Below are 19,896 nucleotides of genomic sequence, written 5' to 3'. Positions count from 1 at the left end.
CAAGCCCCAGTCCTACTGAGCATATGCCTTTCCTAATATGCTATATCTTTCCAGCTGGCCTTTTCCAACTATTATTGTATTATAGTCAATTAAAATTTACCCCGTAAAACATCCGGCATGCCCTAATAGACTTAGGCGGGCAGGCAGTACTCCCAGCACCGTAGAGATACCGGGGAGCCTACGGTGGGGTAGCCTACGGTGGTCTGGCTGCCAGGATACTTAATCGCTATAGCCTTGAAAGTTATCGCATAATTACGTTGTTAGGGTCATTTACAAACAAACAACGCAGAAAGTGACAAATCGCTTGGTAATTATCGCTTTTCAGTCATTATTATCTGCTAAATCAGACAACTTTCTCTCACAATGGTCAATGGATTTATCGTCTGCAACTGATGACGTCATGACAGAACCCATTCTACTCGGGATAACGCTTCTTCTGACGTCACATAATTATGCCAAATATGGTCAAGTCGCCAGTAATGGCGATGGCCATTCCAAAAATGTCCAAATTTGGTGATGTTCTGACTACTGGACTTTTCTTAGCATTATTACAGTCTTACCATCCAAATATGGGCATGTCGGCCATTAGCCCTCTAGCAGTTTCCTGGTATCTCACACAAGGCCAGGTCAAAGATCATAGGTTAAACAAGGACGATCTATGGCTACATGGTGAGCCATACTGTCACGCTTAGGAAACGTAACGTTGACTCCCAACATCTGCTTGGAGGTAACTTACGATGACCTCCAATGTTGAAAAGATTTTAAGCATTACCAACACGTGGCAAAATTTCATTGAACATGTAGTTATTATGAAAAATTACCCTGAAACAAGAAGAAACGTGCGGTAGGAACTACTAGGAAGTATATTGCAATTGTACGGTGTGAAACAAGTTTGAACTGCAATATCCAACACAAGATATTGGACTTACCCAAAGTTTCGACTGTACAACTCCAGTCTTTGTCAAGATTGACATTTGGTTGAGTCTTGATGTTTCAAACTTTCATAATGACTTCTACCAAAACAGATAATATTGTACGGTATAGAACAGATAACTTACGGATATTTTTGTTCTGTTGTTCTGCAGAGTGAAGTCCGTCTGATGACGATGCGGCACAACCTGCACCAGCTGTACCCGTTCCTGGACGTGCTGGAGGTGGATGAGGGGGAGGCCGTGGTGAGAGAGGCGGGAAGGCTGGAGGAGAAACTGTCCCGCCAACTGCAGAACGTTCTGTCCCACACGAGAAGTCTCATGCGAGCCATTAGTACCACGGTAAGGAACCTTTTAAGGCATCTAATGCAATTTTAGGGCGACAAAACATAAGAAAAAGATTAGAAAGGTTATCTAATGCAATTTTAGGGCGACAAAACATTAAAAAAAAGATTAGAAAGGTAACATTCGCAAAGCAAATGCATAATGTTTACCTTCGCATATGAACTGCTCTGTTAATTCTTACTCAAACACATTCATATATGTGGTCGGGCAGGAGTCTAAATCCCTCCTGCTATGAAATTGCAACATGATGTAACCCAACACTAGTTACCATGGTGACAGACGTCTGGTGCAGGTCACCTACGATACAATTGGGGATAGGGGATGAATGAAGCTTATGTATGACTACAGTTTATGTTTGTCCGCGTTTTTTATGGGTTCGCAAAGCCAGCATACAAAAATATAAAAATTAGAGCACAAAAAATAAATAACACAAAAGTTAGATTTATTTCATTGAACATACATTTTTGCTTGATAGTTTTCAAGATGATTTAGTTTGTACACATGTACGTCCACAGAACACAACCTGGTCCTTTGTGGCATGTCAGTTGTGTGAAAACGAAACAGACTCAGAGTCAGAGTCAGAGGTATGCAACAGTACCATTGTGGCCTGCTTTGGTGTGGAATGGGCTATACTGTTGTAAAATGCCTTCAAATAATTAATATTAAATAATTATTAACTAACTAAGGTGTGGAAAGAGGGAAAGGTGCAGGAAAAGGCTTTCAAGTATAAGTGTAAAGAACTTGAAAGGACTTAAGGTGCCAATAAAGCATGATAAAGAGCTTTAAGGCATCTAATGCAATTTCAGGGCAACAAAACATGCAAAAATTATATTCGAATTAGGGAATTTGTCTGATATTGATTTTTTTACTGTCATTTCTTAGCACATTTTCGCCATCATTTCGAATTATTTGATACTCGAGGCGTTTGAAAGAGCCCCTAAACATGTTGGGCGGTGTCCATTTTGTTGGACACCGCCAATAAATAGAACAAGCCTACGATACAATTGGGGGTTTTAAGCTTAATCCAAGACTACAGTTGATCTGTCCGCGTTCTTATGGGTTCTCAAAGCCAACATACAAAAATATAAACATTAGAGCACAAAAAATAAATAACACAAAAGTTAGACCTATTTCATAGAACATACATTTTTGCTTGATAGTTTTCAAGTTGATTTAGTTTGTACACATGTGCGTTCACAGAACACAACCTGGTCCTTTGTGGCATGTCAGTTGTGTGAAAACGAAACAGAGTCAGAGTCAGAGTCAGAGGTATGCAACAGTACCATTGTGGCCTGCTTTGGTGTGGAAATGGGCTCTACTGTTGTATAATGCCTTCAAATAATTAATATTCAAACATTTCTAACTAACTAAGGTGTGGAAAGAGGGAAAGGTGCAGGAAAAGGCTTTGAAGTATAAGTTTAAAGAACTTGAAAGGACTTAAGGTGCCAATAAAGCATGATAAAGAGCTTTAAGGCATCTAATGCAATTTCAGGGCAACAAAACATGCAAAAATTATATTCGAATTAGGGAATTTGTCTGATATTGATTTTTTTTACTGTCATTTGTTAGCACATTTTCGCCATCATTTCGAATTATTTGATACTTGAGGCGTTTGAAAGAGCCCCTAAACATGTTGGGCGGTGTCCATTTTGTTGGACACCGCCAATAAATAGAACAAGCCTACGATACAATTGGGGGTTTTAAGCTTAATCCAAGACAACAGTTTGTCTGTCAGCGTTCTTATGGGTTCTCAAAGCCAACATACAAAAATATAAAAATTAGAGCACAAAAAATAAATAACACAAAAGTTAGATTTATTTCATTGAACATACATTTTTGCTTGATAGTTTTCAAGTTGATTTAGTTTGTACACATATGCGTTCACAGAACACAACCTGGTCCTTTGTGGCATGTCAGTTGTGTGAAAACGAAACAGACTCAGAGTCAGAGTCAGAGGTATGCAACAGTACTATTGTGGCCTGCTTCGGTGTGGACAGGGGCTATACTGTTGTATAATTCCTTCAAATAATTAATATTAAATCATTATTAACTAACTAAGGTGTGGAAAGAGGGAAAGGTGCAGGAAAAGGCTTTGAAGTATAAGTTTAAAGAACTTGAAAGGACTTAAGGTGCAACTACTAAAGCATGATAAAATGAAAACAACAAAGCGCAATAACTTCAACTTTTAAAACTAACTTCAGAAAAAGAATTTTGTAAAAAAAAAAGAAAATTGCAAAGTGTGGAGTTTTCTGGCTAAATTGTTGTGATAAAAGTTTTAAATATGTTCAAGTTAAAACTTTTGATCCAACACTTAAGTTGTCTCCCGTGGAGTTTTCGACCAGTCACTCTGGTCTTCCTCAGTAGACTGACCCAATGGGGCTTGTCACGTGGCTTCTTTGAAGTGTGACATCAACACTGGGTCAGTCTACTGATGAGGAAGACCAGAGTGACCGGTCGAAAGCTCTAGGTGAGAGAACTGTTTTGTATTGGATCAAAAGTTTTAACTTTAAACATGTAACTACCAACACAGATAAACTTTCATGAAGTTGCCAGTATGCTAATTCTTACTTGGTTCTATGTTTTTACAGATGCACTTGATGAATATTGAGAACGATGAAACGGACAACGCGACGCCAGCGCCCGTCCACCTGTCCGAAACGCCGTCCGAGTACGACCGGAGCCTCCGAGACCACATAATTATCCGGGACTTCGTGGACTTTCTGAGGAGAGTCCAGCGGGACTTCATGAAGCTGCGGTACAACAACGGCTGCCGCAGGACGACGCGCAGCCCCACCCACACCGGCAGGAGGTCGTGACGTCGCCAACTCGTGAGCACAGCTTCGCGTTTCTGATGACGTCGTCAGATCGAACTTGCCAAGGAAGAAGAAGAAGAAACAGACCATTTTTTGATTGAATTGAACCCCGTGCCAATGTGAAAAAAAACTTAAAGAGAAAGAAACTGTAGAGTATTTTTTCCAAGCGGGTAGTATAAGCAGTAATTTCATTCGCAGGTAATAACTTTTATTAGTCTGTTCCAAGCCGCATCATCTGTGACGTAATCCAAGATGGCGGCCATCACCACCTGCTTCTCTCTCACGCGACATTGTGTTTGAACTTTGACCCCTGGTTGCCGGGCAACCGTTCCTTATATCTATATGACCAGTTTCCAAGAGCGATCGGTAGTGTACTGTATTTTGATACTGTTAAATTAAGGGTTTCATACGGAGTTTTGTATATTTTTTATACTTCTCATGAAATATGCGAAGTTTGTTGCATAGTGATTCCGACACACGCTGTTTTTAAATGCTGCTAGTTAGGTCCTGATGTGTATGTGCGTGTGCAATATATTTATGTCGGCATGACATAGTATTTATTGTGTATCATAAAACACATTTAGCTATAGCAAAATCTTATATGGAAAACACAATGTATCCTGGGTGCTACCAACGTATTGTGCCAGAGAATATTAAGAAAATATCAATATTTAAACGAAGATAGATATCTATAAAATTTCTTAACTATACACTAGATGAATTGTACATAAGATAGCGGTTTTGTGGTAGGTTTACGGTTAAGCTTATTTATTTTGTGTGTGTTTTTTAATTTATTTTATCCATAAGGTTATACCGTACTTTTCATTCAGTTATACTTCTGATATTTAATTTATCACGCGATTTTGATCGCAAGTTTGTCTTTTTTCAATGCTATTTATTACTGTTATTTATCAGATTCCCCTTACTTATTTATACCAAAGAATTTGAAAACCAAAGTATCGTTAAAATGTGTGTAATTCTCCAGAGTTGAATGAATAAAGAGTTTTTTTACAAGGACTTAGACGTTTCCTCGTCTTTTCATGAAGAAAGGATGGATAAATATGAGGATAAATATTCATGAACATCACGAAGAATTAAATGTCTTAAACAGGCTAAAAAGGAAGAAAATGCAACATTGTATATTCTTTTCATTGAATCAAAGGGTAGTAGGTAAAGATTTTGACACAGGAAAATCTTTTCATATGGATATATAAGAGGCCTAAAATACATTATCCATGCTAAAGTTTTAGTCATCGCACTCTTTAGTTAAAAACTTCATGATCATTTAACGTGGGAGTAGGTTAGACTCCCCGTTTCCCTTGTTAATTGTAAAGTTAAATCTTAGTCTAAATCTAAACGTAATAAGAGTGGGTGTGTGGGGTGGGGGCGAATAATTGGCTAAGTTTTCTGAAACCATCTCCTCTGAACTTTGAAGCCTACCCTAAAGACATGTCCATCATCTAAGACTTTCTACCAGTAGTGAATGATAAAAGACCCCCCTAACACCCCCTCTATCTTGAGGGCTAATTATCTGTGTCCCCCCATACATACCCCTTAATCTTCTTAAACCCCTGTCTGTATGACTAAACTCCCCATTCTGACTCCAATTAGTGACCTGATGATGCCCCCCTCCCCCTCCTGACTCATAGAATGCAATCAGCCGCCATCTTGTTTCGTTCAAGGTCAAAACCGATTGGAACATTATTAGCCTCTACCAGGCTTCAGAAGCGGCTGGAAAGAGTAGAAATTGGCCAAATAGAGAGATAACATGCCTGGAGAGTTAGTCTAGCCTCCAATAGGCTTCAGAAGCGGCTGGAAAGAGTAGAAATTGGCCAAATAGAAAGATGATATGCCAGGGAAGTTTGTCAGCGCTATTAAAAAAGGTTCTGTAGCGGCAAACTCCGAATTTACCACTGGAAGAATAGCTGAATGCTAAAGATAACTGTGCATCCAAAGAAAGTCAAACTCTTCTCTTATTAGCGTGGACCAAATTCCCTGGCATGTTATCTGTCTTTTTGGTCAATTTCTACTCTTTGCAGCCGCTTCTGAAGCCTGATAGAGGCCTATCCTTGGCTAGGACCAACTCCCCTGGCATGTTATCTGTCTATTTGGCCAATTTCTACTCAATCCAGCCGCTTCCCGAAGCCTGGTAGAGGCTATTTGAACATGGCAATTGTCTTGCTTAGGCAATTCTTTCTAACGCCTTATATGGAGACTTGAGCTGTGACCAAGTGTTACCAACGTCACTGTGCATTCCGTATGTCCTGTGGCTAGTTTCCTTCAAAGATGATGTTCTCCAAATTTATTCATTGAAGTTCAGGTTCAAGTCAAGCCCACTATTGTACTTGGGGACCACTCCGCCCTTCGGCTGGCCGCTTCATGTTGTGACGCCCCCTCCCCCCTTTGGGGAAATAAATTTTAGGATCGATACAAAAGTGACCTGAAACATGCTCTTGTACAAAATACGTGCTTTTGGCCATTCGATAGTGCACATATAAGGGTGACACAGGGTAGGGTCCAGGATTCTTGTCTCTCAGCGTTTCGCAATGATTGCTTTAAAATGAGCACAACCTGAACAGACTACACTAGTTGCTCACTAGTATGCTGTTGAAAGTTGATTTTCTTTTCCTAATTCTGAAGAAATGAAATTTTGAATATGTTATTAAAACCTTTCTGATCTGTAGAAGAAAATGGAAAGGGGAAAGAGTGGAGGGGGGGGAGTAATTTTGCTTCACTGCTACACTAGTCGTCATTAATTGCTTCTTTGTGACACATTTTAAGTAAATCTGATATCAGTAGTTCCCATACTTAATTACCGTGATAATTGCGGTTTATTGCTATTCAAAAAGCTACAATTTCCTTCAAATTACCAGTACAAAAAAAAAGCCTAAATACACGCCAAAAATAAGCCAAAACCCAACTTGCTACCAGTGGGACTCAGTTGAATGAAATTTTATCTTTTTCAAATCCCAAACCTCTGCTTGGAGAGTAACACGTTACAACTAATTGGTTTTCTACAAAGAATCTCTCCTCTACAAGGTGGTCCGGATACGGCGACAAGTGGTGGGTAATTGGGTACATGTTTGCGTCATTCCTCAGGTGACCTTTTGACCCGAAGGTCGCGAGCCGTCGCCAGGCATGAGGGCCTGCATGGGGGGGTCCCGACAACGCTCTACGCTGAATTGCTGAATTTGAGAGCCGGCTGCGTATTACGCTACAGTAGCTCATACGCTTTACGATAAATTCCAAGTGGCTACAACGCATTACGTAGAATTAAATCGCGAATTTTAAGCTCAACGCTCTACGTAGAAAATAAAATGACCGATTACGCTCTACCGAAAAGGGCATGCGGACCCCCAGGCCTGTGTCGCCGGTGGTGGCGTGGGTTACGTAACACTAACAGTGGAAGTGGCCTGGACGCGCGGTCTCCGAATACTTGAAATTCTTCCGTAAATAAACGATCTTTCACCACCAAACAAAAGGAATCGATTGAGGAAAAGAAAAATGTTGCGAAATCGCCCTCAAGGGAAACCAAAGCATGGGAAGGTGAGTGAAGTCTGCTATAAACTGGTGGATGTCCCAACTACTAAGTACCTAATACCAGCCTAGAAGAGAACAAGAAATAGCCACGCATTCAAGTACCAGAGTTATCAACCAAGGATTGAGGTGTTCAAGAATGCATTCTTTCCTAGAACTATCGCAGAGTGGAACTCACTGTCACCAAGTACAGTAGGGGCACTGTCAATAGATAGCTTTAAACAATGTCTAGAGCTAGAAGTTCAAGGGTTAGATGGAACAACTCGATCGGTGTAATATAGCCAGCTGCCGCCGCGCCGCGTGCCTGCGAAGCTGGTGTGTTACGCCGAAAGGCGGTTATACCGGCTATACAGATACAGAAGCTGGTGTGTTACGCCGAAAGGCGGTTATACCGGCTATACAGATACAGATATAACAATAGAAGTTTATTGCAAATCCATGCCCGAAGGCTAATTGCAAGTTACAAACATTAAACAACATTGAAACATTGAGTATAAAATAGCTTCAAAATCTAGATAATGAAAACTAGTTGTCTAAAATTATGGCTATGTCTAAAACTATGTCTAAATATTATGTTATATATTATGTTATGCCACTTCTCACAATTCTACCGAATGCCCTGGCCTAACAAAAAGAAAGGGAATGAAAAAAAATGGCGGTGATTTTAAATGATTTAGTAATGCCGTTTCAGTTTCAGTGTCGTAATACATACTTCAGATATCCAGTGTTCAGGACATGCTTACTAAGAAAACCTCCGTAGCAAAAGACTAAGTAGTACTTTTTCAGTTGATTCTTATTCTACATTTGTGGTGACAACAACGCTCTAAACAAGCGCATTGTTGCATGTTGCCCACTGACCACTCGACATGTCACAGTGGTGCCTACATGTACAAGTGGTGGCCTCTCGTATTTTCCAAGTTGCCACACTCCACCCAAACTTTACTCGGTCCCCATGACACATTGACGCAGTTATCTAACACAAATTAAAGTCTTTCTACTGACCACTCTACAAATTACAAGTGTATAGAATTCCAACCCATCCAAGTGGTCACCTTTCCAAGTTGCCACACTCCACCCAAACTTTACTCGGTCCCCATGACACATTGACGCAGTTATCTAACATTTTCCCACGTTCACACGCACGAAATCACCTAAGTACACAGCTTACCAACAAAAGGGCGAGTTTAAGTGTCTTGTTGATCATTTACGCACCTGCCAAGAGTGGCTGTTAGTCAGTAACGATCGATGGGTTGTAAACTGTGGATAATTGGGAGTTTCCGGTCGGAGAGAGACCACCAGAGGTGGCCTGTTATCGAGATTACGCCTGGAGGAATGTGTGAGTTAACGAGCTGTGGTATCAGGGAGGAAAGAAGAAACTTCCTTCCTTGGATACACCTGCTTCTAGTTCTAGAAACACTCTGACGGCCGGACCACCTGTAACAGTAACTTAAAGTGTTTCCGTTTCGTAAATATGCCATATCGCTGACATTTGCAGGAGCAAAAACGTATAAAACGTACAAAAAGCAACATTTTGATGCCCGTCACATTATCGGTGGCAACTATAAGACAGCATTGTGAAAAATGAAAAAGGGCCGGATTCCAAAACCCTAGTTCTCTACACCTTGTGGTGTTGGGGTGGGTTGTTATCTAGACTACAGCTACAGGGATGTGTGACATGAAGGGCTGGTTAATGAGCTGTGGTATCAGCGAGGAAAGAAGAAACTTCCTCCCCTTAGATGCACCTGCTTCTAGTTCTAGAAAGAACCTGACGGGCGGACCACCTGTAACTCACAACTCAGTATTTCCGTCTCGTAAACGGTCATTTGAAACGGTCGATGCCACATCGCAGACAACTACATGCCATATCCGAACGTATCCTAATTTTTTAGAGGCAAAAACCTATGAAAAGCAACGTATTGATGGCAGCTTTAACACAGCATCGTGAAAAATTTTTTAAAAAGCATAATGTTTCTGTCTACTAAACTGTCATTTGAAACGGTCAATGCCATTTCCGAACGTATCCTAATTTTCTAGAGGCAAAAACCTATGAAAAGCAACGTATTGATGTCAACTATAACACAGCATCGTGAAAATTAGAAAAAAGCATAATCTCAAAACCCTATTCCTCTACACCTCGAAACATTAAAATGTTAAGGTGGGTTGTTATCTAGATTACAACTGTAGGAATGTGTGACATGAAGTGTTGGTTAATCTGTGGTATCAGGGAGGAAAGAAGAAACTTCTTTCCTTTGGATGCACCTGCTACAAACCCGAATTCATGCTGACCGACCACCTGCACCTATTACTAGTACAACCTGTTTCCTCGACACTTAGTCTATCAACGAGATAAGAAGAAGATCAAGCGCTTTCTGTCTATATGAGTGGAGTGCGATTTCCCTTTGTCAGTATACAGTAAACGTCAATCTTAATTTGTCTAAATGTCTCTAAAAAGGAAATCTATTGAGCAAAATCTTCTCTTTAGAAATTAGCTGGATTTTTTATCGCTCTTGTGTTACATGTTTTATTCCCAATGCTGTAAATCAAGCAATCGTTTATGTGTGGCCTCATATAGCCTTATTCCTAGAAAGACCTTCATCTACAATATCCGCTCGGCGTTAATAACGTTAATAACGTTGAATCACGAGATTATGATGAGGGTTTCGCAGAAATCCCGAACAGTCCGCTCGGGGAATTGTTTGATTTATGACTTGCCTGTCATGTCCCTTTGTCTCCGCTATGTGGCGCCACTGTTCAGACAAGAACATAAGTCATGCCACGCACATGCAGTCACGAACTAGAAAGGTAACATTTGCAAGGCAAGTGCATAATGTTTACCTTCGCATATGGTCTGCTCTGTTAATTCTTACTCAAACACATTCATTTATATGGTCAGACAGGAGTATAAATCCCTCCTGCTATAAAATTGCAACATGATGTAACCCAACACTAGACCATTACCATTGACCCTTTTGCCTTCGGTAAACATATTAAAATATGCCAAAGCCCAAAATTCTAATCTCCAAGCAGATCATAGGGTGGCAAAGGAGAGTATCAAATTGGCCTGGTAGTATCCATTGGCCAGAAAGGGTCCAATGTGCCACCAAAGCCCAATTGATACTGCCTGGCCGATTTGATACTGTCTTTTTTTTATTTTTTTTTTTATTTGCAAATTCAACAAGGACAATACAAGACAAGGTGGTGAGGTACTCTAGCTGTTGCTAATTTTAGCCTCACCACCAAACATAGAATACAATTACAATACATAACAAAAAACAGAGAACAGCAAATGGTTGGGATGGGTCGTTAAATAGTACAAGGAAATGTTTAGTAGGCTATATGATAAATCAATCGAGTACAAACCGTTTGGTATCAACAATATAAGTTTGAGTGGTTAGCAAGATATTACAGTTTGTATCATAGTATAAATCAGGTAATCCTCTAAGTAAAATATCACATAACAATTGTTCAGACATATTGAAAACATCAAAATCAAAGCCTACCACATTCTGGAGATTGCTGAGTAGGGTAACTCTTTGTTGATTATATAAAGGGCAGTGTAAAAGAAAATGTATGACACTCTCACAACGAGACCCGCAGATACAAGCAGCACTAGGGGCTAAATTTCTTAAGAATAAACTGTGGTTAAGACTACAGGTCCCGATGCGGAGACGCGTGAGTAATGCGCAGGTGTACCTGGGGCCAATGCTAAAATGTCGGTAAAAAGGGGAACGTACTGACTTTACTAAGTACTGTCTTTTGCCACCCTAGGATCTGCTTGGAGATTACAAACCTCTGCTTGGAGAGAAGTCACGTACTGCGGAAGTAGAGCGAACTATTCACGGATCATAAACCATACGGAATAGCCGTATAACGACTGGTTTTAATAGCACCACATCACGACATAGCTTCCGAGAAATCCAAGCCCTGCAATATGGTAATCTCTCTATCTATGATATCATAATGCAGTAGTAATGAATAACTCAATGAATGGATGAATGGATGAATGAATGAATGACGTTTATTGTATGTTTATGCTGCCTGATATATTACTACATCTATAGTATACTACATACGCACTAGTAATATGTACAGGTTCAGCTTCTTCCTTCTGAAGTGAAGACAGTTGTAGGTGTAAGAACAGAAGATATTGAAAATTCGGGTTTCCAAGCCCTAAAAACTGCATTAGATGCCTTTAAGCTTATTTGTCCGTAGAAAAGATTCCATGCAGATTCCATACACTCACACAGATTTCATACACTCCCACAGCAAACAACTGCCTTTTCTAGATCCCCAAATGATGTGCACGTACATATATATCTGCCTTGCCTTTCACATACAATGTATTATGCGTCCTCTAGCGATATGAATGTGAACGTCAAGCAAACGTCCATACGTGTGTAACTGTTGTCCTACCACACTGCCGTCACTGTGGTAAGTTTGGATCCAGGTTTAGGGGTGTATTTAGCCTCTACCAGGCTTCGAGAGGCGGGTGGAAAGAGTATAAAATTGGCCAAATAGAGAGAGATAACATGCCAGGGGAGTTGGTCCGCTGGAGAGTGTGGCAGAATGTACTCTCGAGCGAACCAACTCCCTCTCTCTATTTGGCCAATTTCTACTCTTTCCAGCCGCTTCTCGATGCCTGGTAGAGGCTGGGGCGTATTGCCTACGATAGGTGGATCACCTGTCGTTGCAATTTCTGTACTATTCAGTTAACTCATTCCGAAGTTAACTTTAGATTTTTTAAATGATTATACGGGTGTTGAGCGATTGAACAAAAGAGGGAGGGGCTAAAATGACATGTTACCGTCAAAATCCCCTAGTTGTAGATTTTATTCTGCTAGACATTCACAATTTAGATATCAACTAGAACCCTTGCTATATGTTACAATTATATTGACACAGATACACAATTAATTGGAACGTCTAATTCTATTAATTAGAATATCTTAAACATCAATAAACTAAAGGTGGTGAAGGACCTTTAGAACACCCATTTAAAGGTCATGGTATGTTGACGTCACGCATTCATTGCGAGGGACGCTCAGTAGACAAACCAGTTTTGTTAGTGCGTTCTATCTATAGAACGTCCATGGTAAGCCCTGATCATAGCAACTCACCTTAGCTGAGTTGTACGTTTATACCAACTTATATACAGATACTTGCAGAAATCCTTTATAAGTTCCTTACAATAAGAACAGAAATATGCGCACTTATCGAAAGAATTGTCCAAACATATTATGACGTCCAAGCACTACGATGTAAATGAAAAACCAGGTAAATTTGTTCATACATGTTTCAAAAAGAGAGACGAGATCCTGTAGATATAGACGTATCACAGTAATGTAACACTTGTTCCTCCTACCCTTCGACTTTATTTGGATCCCTTGTACCTAAGGTATCTAACCTAGTGCATGCATTTGGCCCATGTGGGGCATGAATATGCAATAAAGTAACCCTTTTTTCATTATTTTTTCAGTAAAGCACAAGCCATATCTACAGCATGCTTCACGTTACAACCACATGTAAAATTTTGATCAGGACTTGCCACAAGTTAGCACACAATAGAGACATCATGTGTAGACTCCTAGTCGTGGTGTGTTTTGGGACATTGCTTTTCTTCTACCAATGGCACCACGTCGCCTCTACACGGTATATAAACTCAATCACAGGAAAAAGTTTGAACCAACAAAGCATGGGGACCAGGGAAATGGTTACATCGATACAAGGAAAAGGAACGGTCACATGGAGAAATATAACGCTGAGGTACTTAACTATGTTTACCTTCGCTGAGGAAAACATATTATTTTTGCTCTGTTTCTTATTACTATTATTATTATTGTTATTATTCCCCAAACACATAAGGTCAATGACGTGGACCAGACGTCTGCAACCACGGTAACTGGCGCTGTAGCAACAATCTGTGGTGTATGTATGTATGTAGCAAGTTGGAAGGGTTGGTCACCATATGCATGAATGTGTCTGAATAAGAATAAACAGGGCAGTATAGTTTGTGGAGCTTTTTTTTCAAATTGGAGACTTAACTGCACTATACGGCAATAGAGGGTGCTTACATTTCCAAGCTATACAGATTACAACGATACAAAGTTAATATTAATACTGTATGACCTATGTAGCAGTTTTTCTTCATCAGTCGTCTGCGACAGAAACACACATGTGACTGCTCCAAATCCATGTCCAGCATGTACGCAGCGATAGATACCGAGGAAAGGAGCGCGTTCAACCGACGCCGAGTCAAGCAACTCGAGAAGTACCACAAAAGGTAACATGCCTTCAACAAAAATGTCCCTGTAGTTACAAAACAAGCTGCTAGAGGGTCTAAAAGTTATCTGTAACCCAAAACTTCATGACAATGTCATGTCCAAAAGCGAAGATAAACAAAAACCAAACTTTTCACTGTAGTGTCATAGAAAACCACCATAATCGGCCCAAAATTACACCAAAATTGTGCTATATGTTTGACAATCCAACATAGATACACTGTATATCAATGACTTTATGAACCATATTAATGTTAATATTCATGTAAATGTTAATGAACGTCAATGTACAATAAGATGTAATTTAGCATATGGCTGCAAAGTTCTTGTTTTATGAATAAAACTATTTGATTGATTGATTGATTGATTGAAATAAGATCTAAAAGATTTTGCATTGATTTTATCACCCAGACTCGAGTCTTCACAAGAAAAACTGTACATAGTAAAAGGGTCGGTCCCACTAAGTTACCCGGTCAGAGGGTTAACAGTCGCACCGGAAGGTACCATTGCGATCCGAGGTAAGAAGATTTTGTTGATTTGTCAAAGAGAAAAAAACTCATTATTGATTAAAACAATGACTTAATCAAGCAAGACGTGGAATGGGGAAAATAATCATATTTCAACATTTTCAGGTCTTGAAGTGTTGGATACAAAAGAAAGACTGGAATATAAGGTAGACTTACTTCTTTGATAAATATTTGACAACTGCATGAATGTATGTATGTATGTATGTATACATTAATGCAATAAATAAGCAATCTAATAAAATAAAACCCATGCCAGTTAAATTTGATAGGAATTTACCTCAGTCTTTATCTGTATCTGTATAGCCGGTATGATCGCCCTTTGGCGTAACACACCAACTTCGCAGGCACGCGGCGCGGCGGCAGCTGGCTATATCACACCGAACGACTTGTTACACTCAATCTTTGCACATTTAATTGCAGGATTTGTTTAAAGCTATCCAGTGATGATGCCCCTACTGTGCTTGGTGGCAATAAGTTCCAGTCTACGATAGTTCTTGGGAAATACGAGTTTTTGAACACCTGTCATTAGAATTCCTTTCAGTTTCCTTTTTGTTTCGTAATAGATTCAACTGGTGACATCTAAGTATGGAATACTTGACGTCACGGCCGAAGTCTCCGAAGTGCATTCGGAAGGACTCGGGGAGAAGTCGTTGACCATTCGGAGCCGAAAATTACCGAAGATTAACCACCAACTCCAGTATGTGGTGTACTCCAACACAGTGTATGACGTCGGAGCAACAGAAATCAGTAAGTTTTTTTTAATAATTTCAAGAAAAAGTATGAGAAAAAGGGCACGCAGAATAGAAATAGGTATTAGTTAATTTGTAGTTTAATACATAATGGTAAATCACCTAGTTGAAGAGTTCAGAACTGTTTTAAAACCTTATGAATATCTTTTATTAAACACCATTGTCATTTTGTATTAGCAAACAATACATGGGCAGGAAATGATAATCATAGTAATATACATTTAATTTAAATGATTTGGTAAAACATAACTGTTATCTATCAATAGTTAAATTTAGGTACCTGACGTACGAAGCGAGCATCCCTGTACGTATCCAACCTCCCAGTGTTCCAAATCTCTACGATCCTGGACCAGGTTCGTCAATGACCTGAACCAGGTGTCTGTCGCCATAGTAACTGGTGTTGGGTTACATAATGTTGCAATTTTATAGCAAGAGGGATGTACACTCCTGTCACCATATATGAATGTGTTTGAGTAAGAATTAACAGAGCAGACCATATGCGAAGGTTAACATTATGCATTTGCGTTGCAAATATTACCTTTGTCTAACTGATTTCTTTCCTAGAATATTGAATAACACTTTCCTAGAATATTGAATAACGTTGCCAAAACTGAAATTCTGTCCTCTAAAAACAGACGAAGACATCGCGTCCAAAGTGACCGTGATCACCAAAACTTTTCTCCGGTATGCTTCCATCCGGGCTCTTTTGGCCAGCATCCGGGCATTCTATCCCAACATCCGGGTGATTGTGGCTGATGACAGTCGTCCAATAGAAAACCTTCAGGCAGATCACGTGGACCATTTTGTGATGCCGTATGCTCTAGTAAGTGGCATTTTTGGTTTATTGCAGAAAGAAGCACATTTGCACACATAATGTCAGTAGACATTAGAATAGAAATTGACTGTAGCTACGAATCTAAAATCACACAAAATACAGTGGCACGCGTAACCTAGCTAAAACCACTTTAAGCACAGTACAACGAAGATAAAAGAAAGTTATTGAATTTTTTGCCCCCCTAGTGGCTTTCCTTGGCATTGCAAAAGAACTTCTTCGAAAATCCGATAGGGGTGACATAACTTTGCAGCTGCTAGCAACTTTCTTTGGAACTGCAGGGGGGCGTATTGTTGCAGGCTTTGACACAGGATAGCAATGTAATAGATGCCTAGCTAGATATTTGTGATTTTTCGTTTGATGTTTTATTGAGAACCAGCATATAAATGACTTTAATATTGGCTTAATTTGTGTAACATTTCATTTTAAAAATGTCCATCTTAACCCCCAGGGTTGGTTTGCGGGTAGAAACCTGGCAGTTTCACAGGTGACCACGCCTTACTTGGTCTGGGTTGATGACGACTTCGTGTTCGGCAAGAGGACAAAGTTGGAAAGACTGGCCAGTGTTCTGGACAATACAACCTTGGACTTGGTAAGTTACAATAGCTTCATGTTGAAAAAACTGAAATAAAGACAAAACTTTCCTTCCAACACTGGAATGAACCAAGGACTTACGTCAGAGAAACGTGACCGTAGTAGCAAGTCATACGTGCCAGATAACTTGTGTCGCCCCCCGTCTCTGTATCTGGCACATATGACCCACTACTCACGTGTCTCTGACGTCACGTTCCAAGAGTAGACGAGTCCATTCCGTGAACAAGGTTGAAAGAGTCAGCCGAAAATTTAGGATAAGTCCCTGGTTCATTCCAGTGTTGGAAGGAAAGTTTTGTCTTTACTTCATAAAGTTTGTGTTATTGTTTGTGTAGGTTTCTGGCAAGGCAGGTTTCGGCAAAGTGAAACACACGAAGATGACGGTCGTCCCAGGCGACAGAGACGGCGACTGCCTGCTCATACACGACCGCCGACACTGGGGACAAGTCCCGGGGTTTCCACGGTGTTATTATTCCACCAGAGTCACCAACTTCTTCATGGCCAGAACGGACAGCGTTCGCGCGGTTGGATTTGACCCGAAGTATACCAGGCACGGACACACGCGTAAGCACGCCTAACAACGGTTACTCGAGCAACTGGATATGATTTTAGAAATGGTCAGACGTTTCAGGTAGTATCCACTACCAGTGACTCTAGACAATTTGTGTAGAAATGCAGGTTTATAAGCGAGCAAAAACCATTTCCAAAATCATAACCAGTTGCTTGAGTAAGTAAATAGCCTGGAGGCTAGACTACATTATGTTTACCGACGGAAACCACATTGTTTTGCTCAGTTTCTTCCTCTTCTTCATCTCCAAACAAATAAGGTCAATGACCTGAGCCAGATATCTGTTACCATGGTAACTAGTGTTGGGTTACATCATCATGTTGCAATTTTATAGTAGGAGGGATTTAGTATAACTATTTATCAATTGATGGCTCTGGTGCAATATATGCGAGCTATAACAGTTTATAATACAGGTATAACAACATGTTTATACTTTTGTTTGTTTATTTGTTTTTTGTTTACAGAGTTTTTCGTAGCTGCGATGGGGAAACTCAAAATGGCCGCTTGTGATGACGTCAGAATTGGTCACAGGAGAACGCAAACGATGGAATATAACGTCTTCCGTTACCAAGGTGAAGATTACCAACAAACGCAATGGAAATATGAGTACTTCAAGTTCAATATCAAATGCCACCTTTGGTTCACCGACTCAGAGAATTGTACAACGAATAGCTACTATAAATGTAATCCAGTCGATGGTGGTTTTTATCTTTCGTCGGTGGAACGAAGTGCTAGTACAGTTAACGTCGGTGAAGTTTAGACATCCAGGTAATAAGATACGCCGAAATGCAGTTACTCAAGAAAATGGATATAATTTTGGAAAAGGTCAGACGTTTCAGGTAGTATCCACTACCTTTCGTCAGTGAATCTAGAGAACTTATGCAGAAATGCAGGTTTATGAGCAAGAACTATTGATTGATATACAAAACAAGTTGAGACAATTTTTTGGAAGTCCAAAAGGAAACAAAAGCTAGACAAGGATGATGCAAATTAGTCAAAAGCTCAGTACAGTCAAGCTTGTACAAGTGACCACTTTTACATAACCACCTGCATTGCCAATGTGACCACTTTCTGGTGGTGCCTTAGATAATTCTTAACATTGACACAAGCATCAAGAAACCAGTCTGTAGTGACCACCTGTCCACATAGTCATAGACCAGGGAAAAGGGCGTTATAATTAGATATTTCTTCCAATTGTACACCAAGCATCTAGTCTGTAGTTACCACCTGTGTTTGGTGCAATGAAGGCCTTTCTCAATGCCTTAGCAATACTATGCGCTAATTTTTAGTTTAGTAAATTATATAAATGCGCTTTGTGCTATAGAAATGATTGGTTTTAAAAACCGCTTTAGAGTCTTTTAAGTCTTTTTAGAGTCTTAAGTCAATTAAGGATAAGTGTCATGTAATCGCAACGCATAAAAGACTGGTCTCCCGGGGTCTATTCTTGGAGCCTAACACCATTGAACCACATTAGAAACGGTTACGCATGGTTTCACCGAACTACGGCGAGTTTCAATGAAGTCAGACTTATTTTTGTCCCCACAGAACAAGTGACAGGAGTATCAATGTCGCGTTCGAAATCACATTAGGAATACGACGCCATTTTGTTGACATCCGGGTCAGTGACGCAGATCTGTTAAGCCAATGAGATGAAGCGGATCATGTTCGGATTATTCCAATCAAAACCAAGGGGCGTGAAGGATCATTGTATTGGTGTGGTTTAAACTGTTTTCCGAGGAAGAAATTTCGGCTATCAAAGTAAAGTTTAAAAAGATCTACCATTCTTTTTTATTTCTGCATGTTATGACTAGCTGAGTTTACAAATACCTTTGGCAATACCAGAAACTGAATTTATTTTTACAAGTCGTATTATAGCTTCAACAAAAGACTATATTATCGCTTGCCTAAGACACTTGTATAAGCTTTAAGTAACGATGAAAAATGATAAATTTATGAATTTTGAGTCCTGAATTACACGCATGATTTCTCTTTCGACATACCATCAGATACAGGGTAAAGTAACTACCGTAGTTCCCTCTCTACAACTAGAAGCCTTTTTGTTTATTATTTCACAAAAGCTGTGGATATTAAATGTCCTAACGGGCTTTAAGTATATCCCTTCATGCTTACCAGGCGTGAAATTGCCGATAAGAAGTCGCCGGGGAGTAAAATTATCCCGCCATTCGTTAAGTAATTCTTTACTTGAACTCACAAGACCTGGAATTTTTCTACTGAGTTTTCCTTTAGCCATACACACCCATCGTATCCAGAACCGTGTCATATCTAGAATTATGGTTTTATGCCTGAATTGGTAAGGGTTAGGATCAGGAACGGTTCTAGATAGTCTTCGCGTATCCAAGAACTGTAGGTTTGCCCCACAGGCACGGTTTTGGATACGCGTGGACTATCCAGAAACTTGCCTGACCATAGTTCTGGATAAATCACGGTTCTGGATACGCGTGGACTATACCAGAACCGTGCCTGAGCAAAGTTCTGGGAGAGCAGTCGGTTTTAGATACGCGAGTGGACTATCCAGAAACGCTCCTCACTATAGTTCCTGATAAAGCAATGAGGTTTAAACCTCTTTGGATAAAGCAAGCCTGACCATGGTTCTGGATAAAACACGTTTTTTGGATACCTATGGATTATCCAGAATCATACCTTAACATATTACCTATTCTGGATACATCAACCTAGGAGCCCCCCCCCCCTCCAAGTTGTGTATCG

At 40.0% G+C, this 19,896-nt stretch overlaps 2 protein-coding genes across 3 annotated transcripts in view; both read left to right on the top strand.

Annotated features, from left to right (window-relative positions):
- Positions 1-5,117, top strand: part of LOC109473048 — a 17,956-nt gene extending 12,839 nt beyond the window's left edge. The window contains exons 4-8 of one of the 2 annotated variants that reach the window (XM_019772943.1): positions 1,086-1,271; positions 1,790-1,858; positions 2,475-2,543; positions 3,162-3,230; positions 3,863-5,117. In XM_019772943.1, coding sequence (XP_019628502.1) covers positions 1,086-1,271; positions 1,790-1,858; positions 2,475-2,543; positions 3,162-3,230; positions 3,863-4,090 — 621 coding nt within the window. In that variant the 3' untranslated portion in view covers positions 4,091-5,117. The remainder of the gene's footprint in view (positions 1-1,085; positions 1,272-1,789; positions 1,859-2,474; positions 2,544-3,161; positions 3,231-3,862) is intronic. The other variant, XM_019772944.1, reaches the window with a different exon arrangement.
- Positions 5,118-13,249: 8,132 nt separating this feature from the next.
- Positions 13,250-19,186, top strand: LOC109472932 (beta-1,4 N-acetylgalactosaminyltransferase 1-like). The gene is made up of 10 exons (XM_019772798.1): positions 13,250-13,387; positions 13,759-13,904; positions 14,314-14,420; positions 14,535-14,575; positions 14,993-15,176; positions 15,814-16,001; positions 16,462-16,602; positions 16,937-17,165; positions 17,634-17,741; positions 19,176-19,186. The coding sequence occupies exons 1-10, from the start codon at positions 13,250-13,252 to the stop codon at positions 19,184-19,186; spliced, it is 1,293 nt and encodes a 430-aa protein (XP_019628357.1).
- Positions 19,187-19,896: the final 710 nt, after the last annotated feature.

Source organism: Branchiostoma belcheri, unplaced genomic scaffold, assembly GCF_001625305.1.
Source record: "Branchiostoma belcheri isolate BF01 breed outbred unplaced genomic scaffold, Haploidv18h27 scaffold29, whole genome shotgun sequence".
In the NCBI taxonomy this organism is placed as follows: Eukaryota; Metazoa; Chordata; class Leptocardii; order Amphioxiformes; family Branchiostomatidae; genus Branchiostoma; species Branchiostoma belcheri.
The sequence above is the reverse complement of the archived record's forward strand: the minus strand, read 5'-3'. Positions and strand labels throughout refer to the sequence as shown.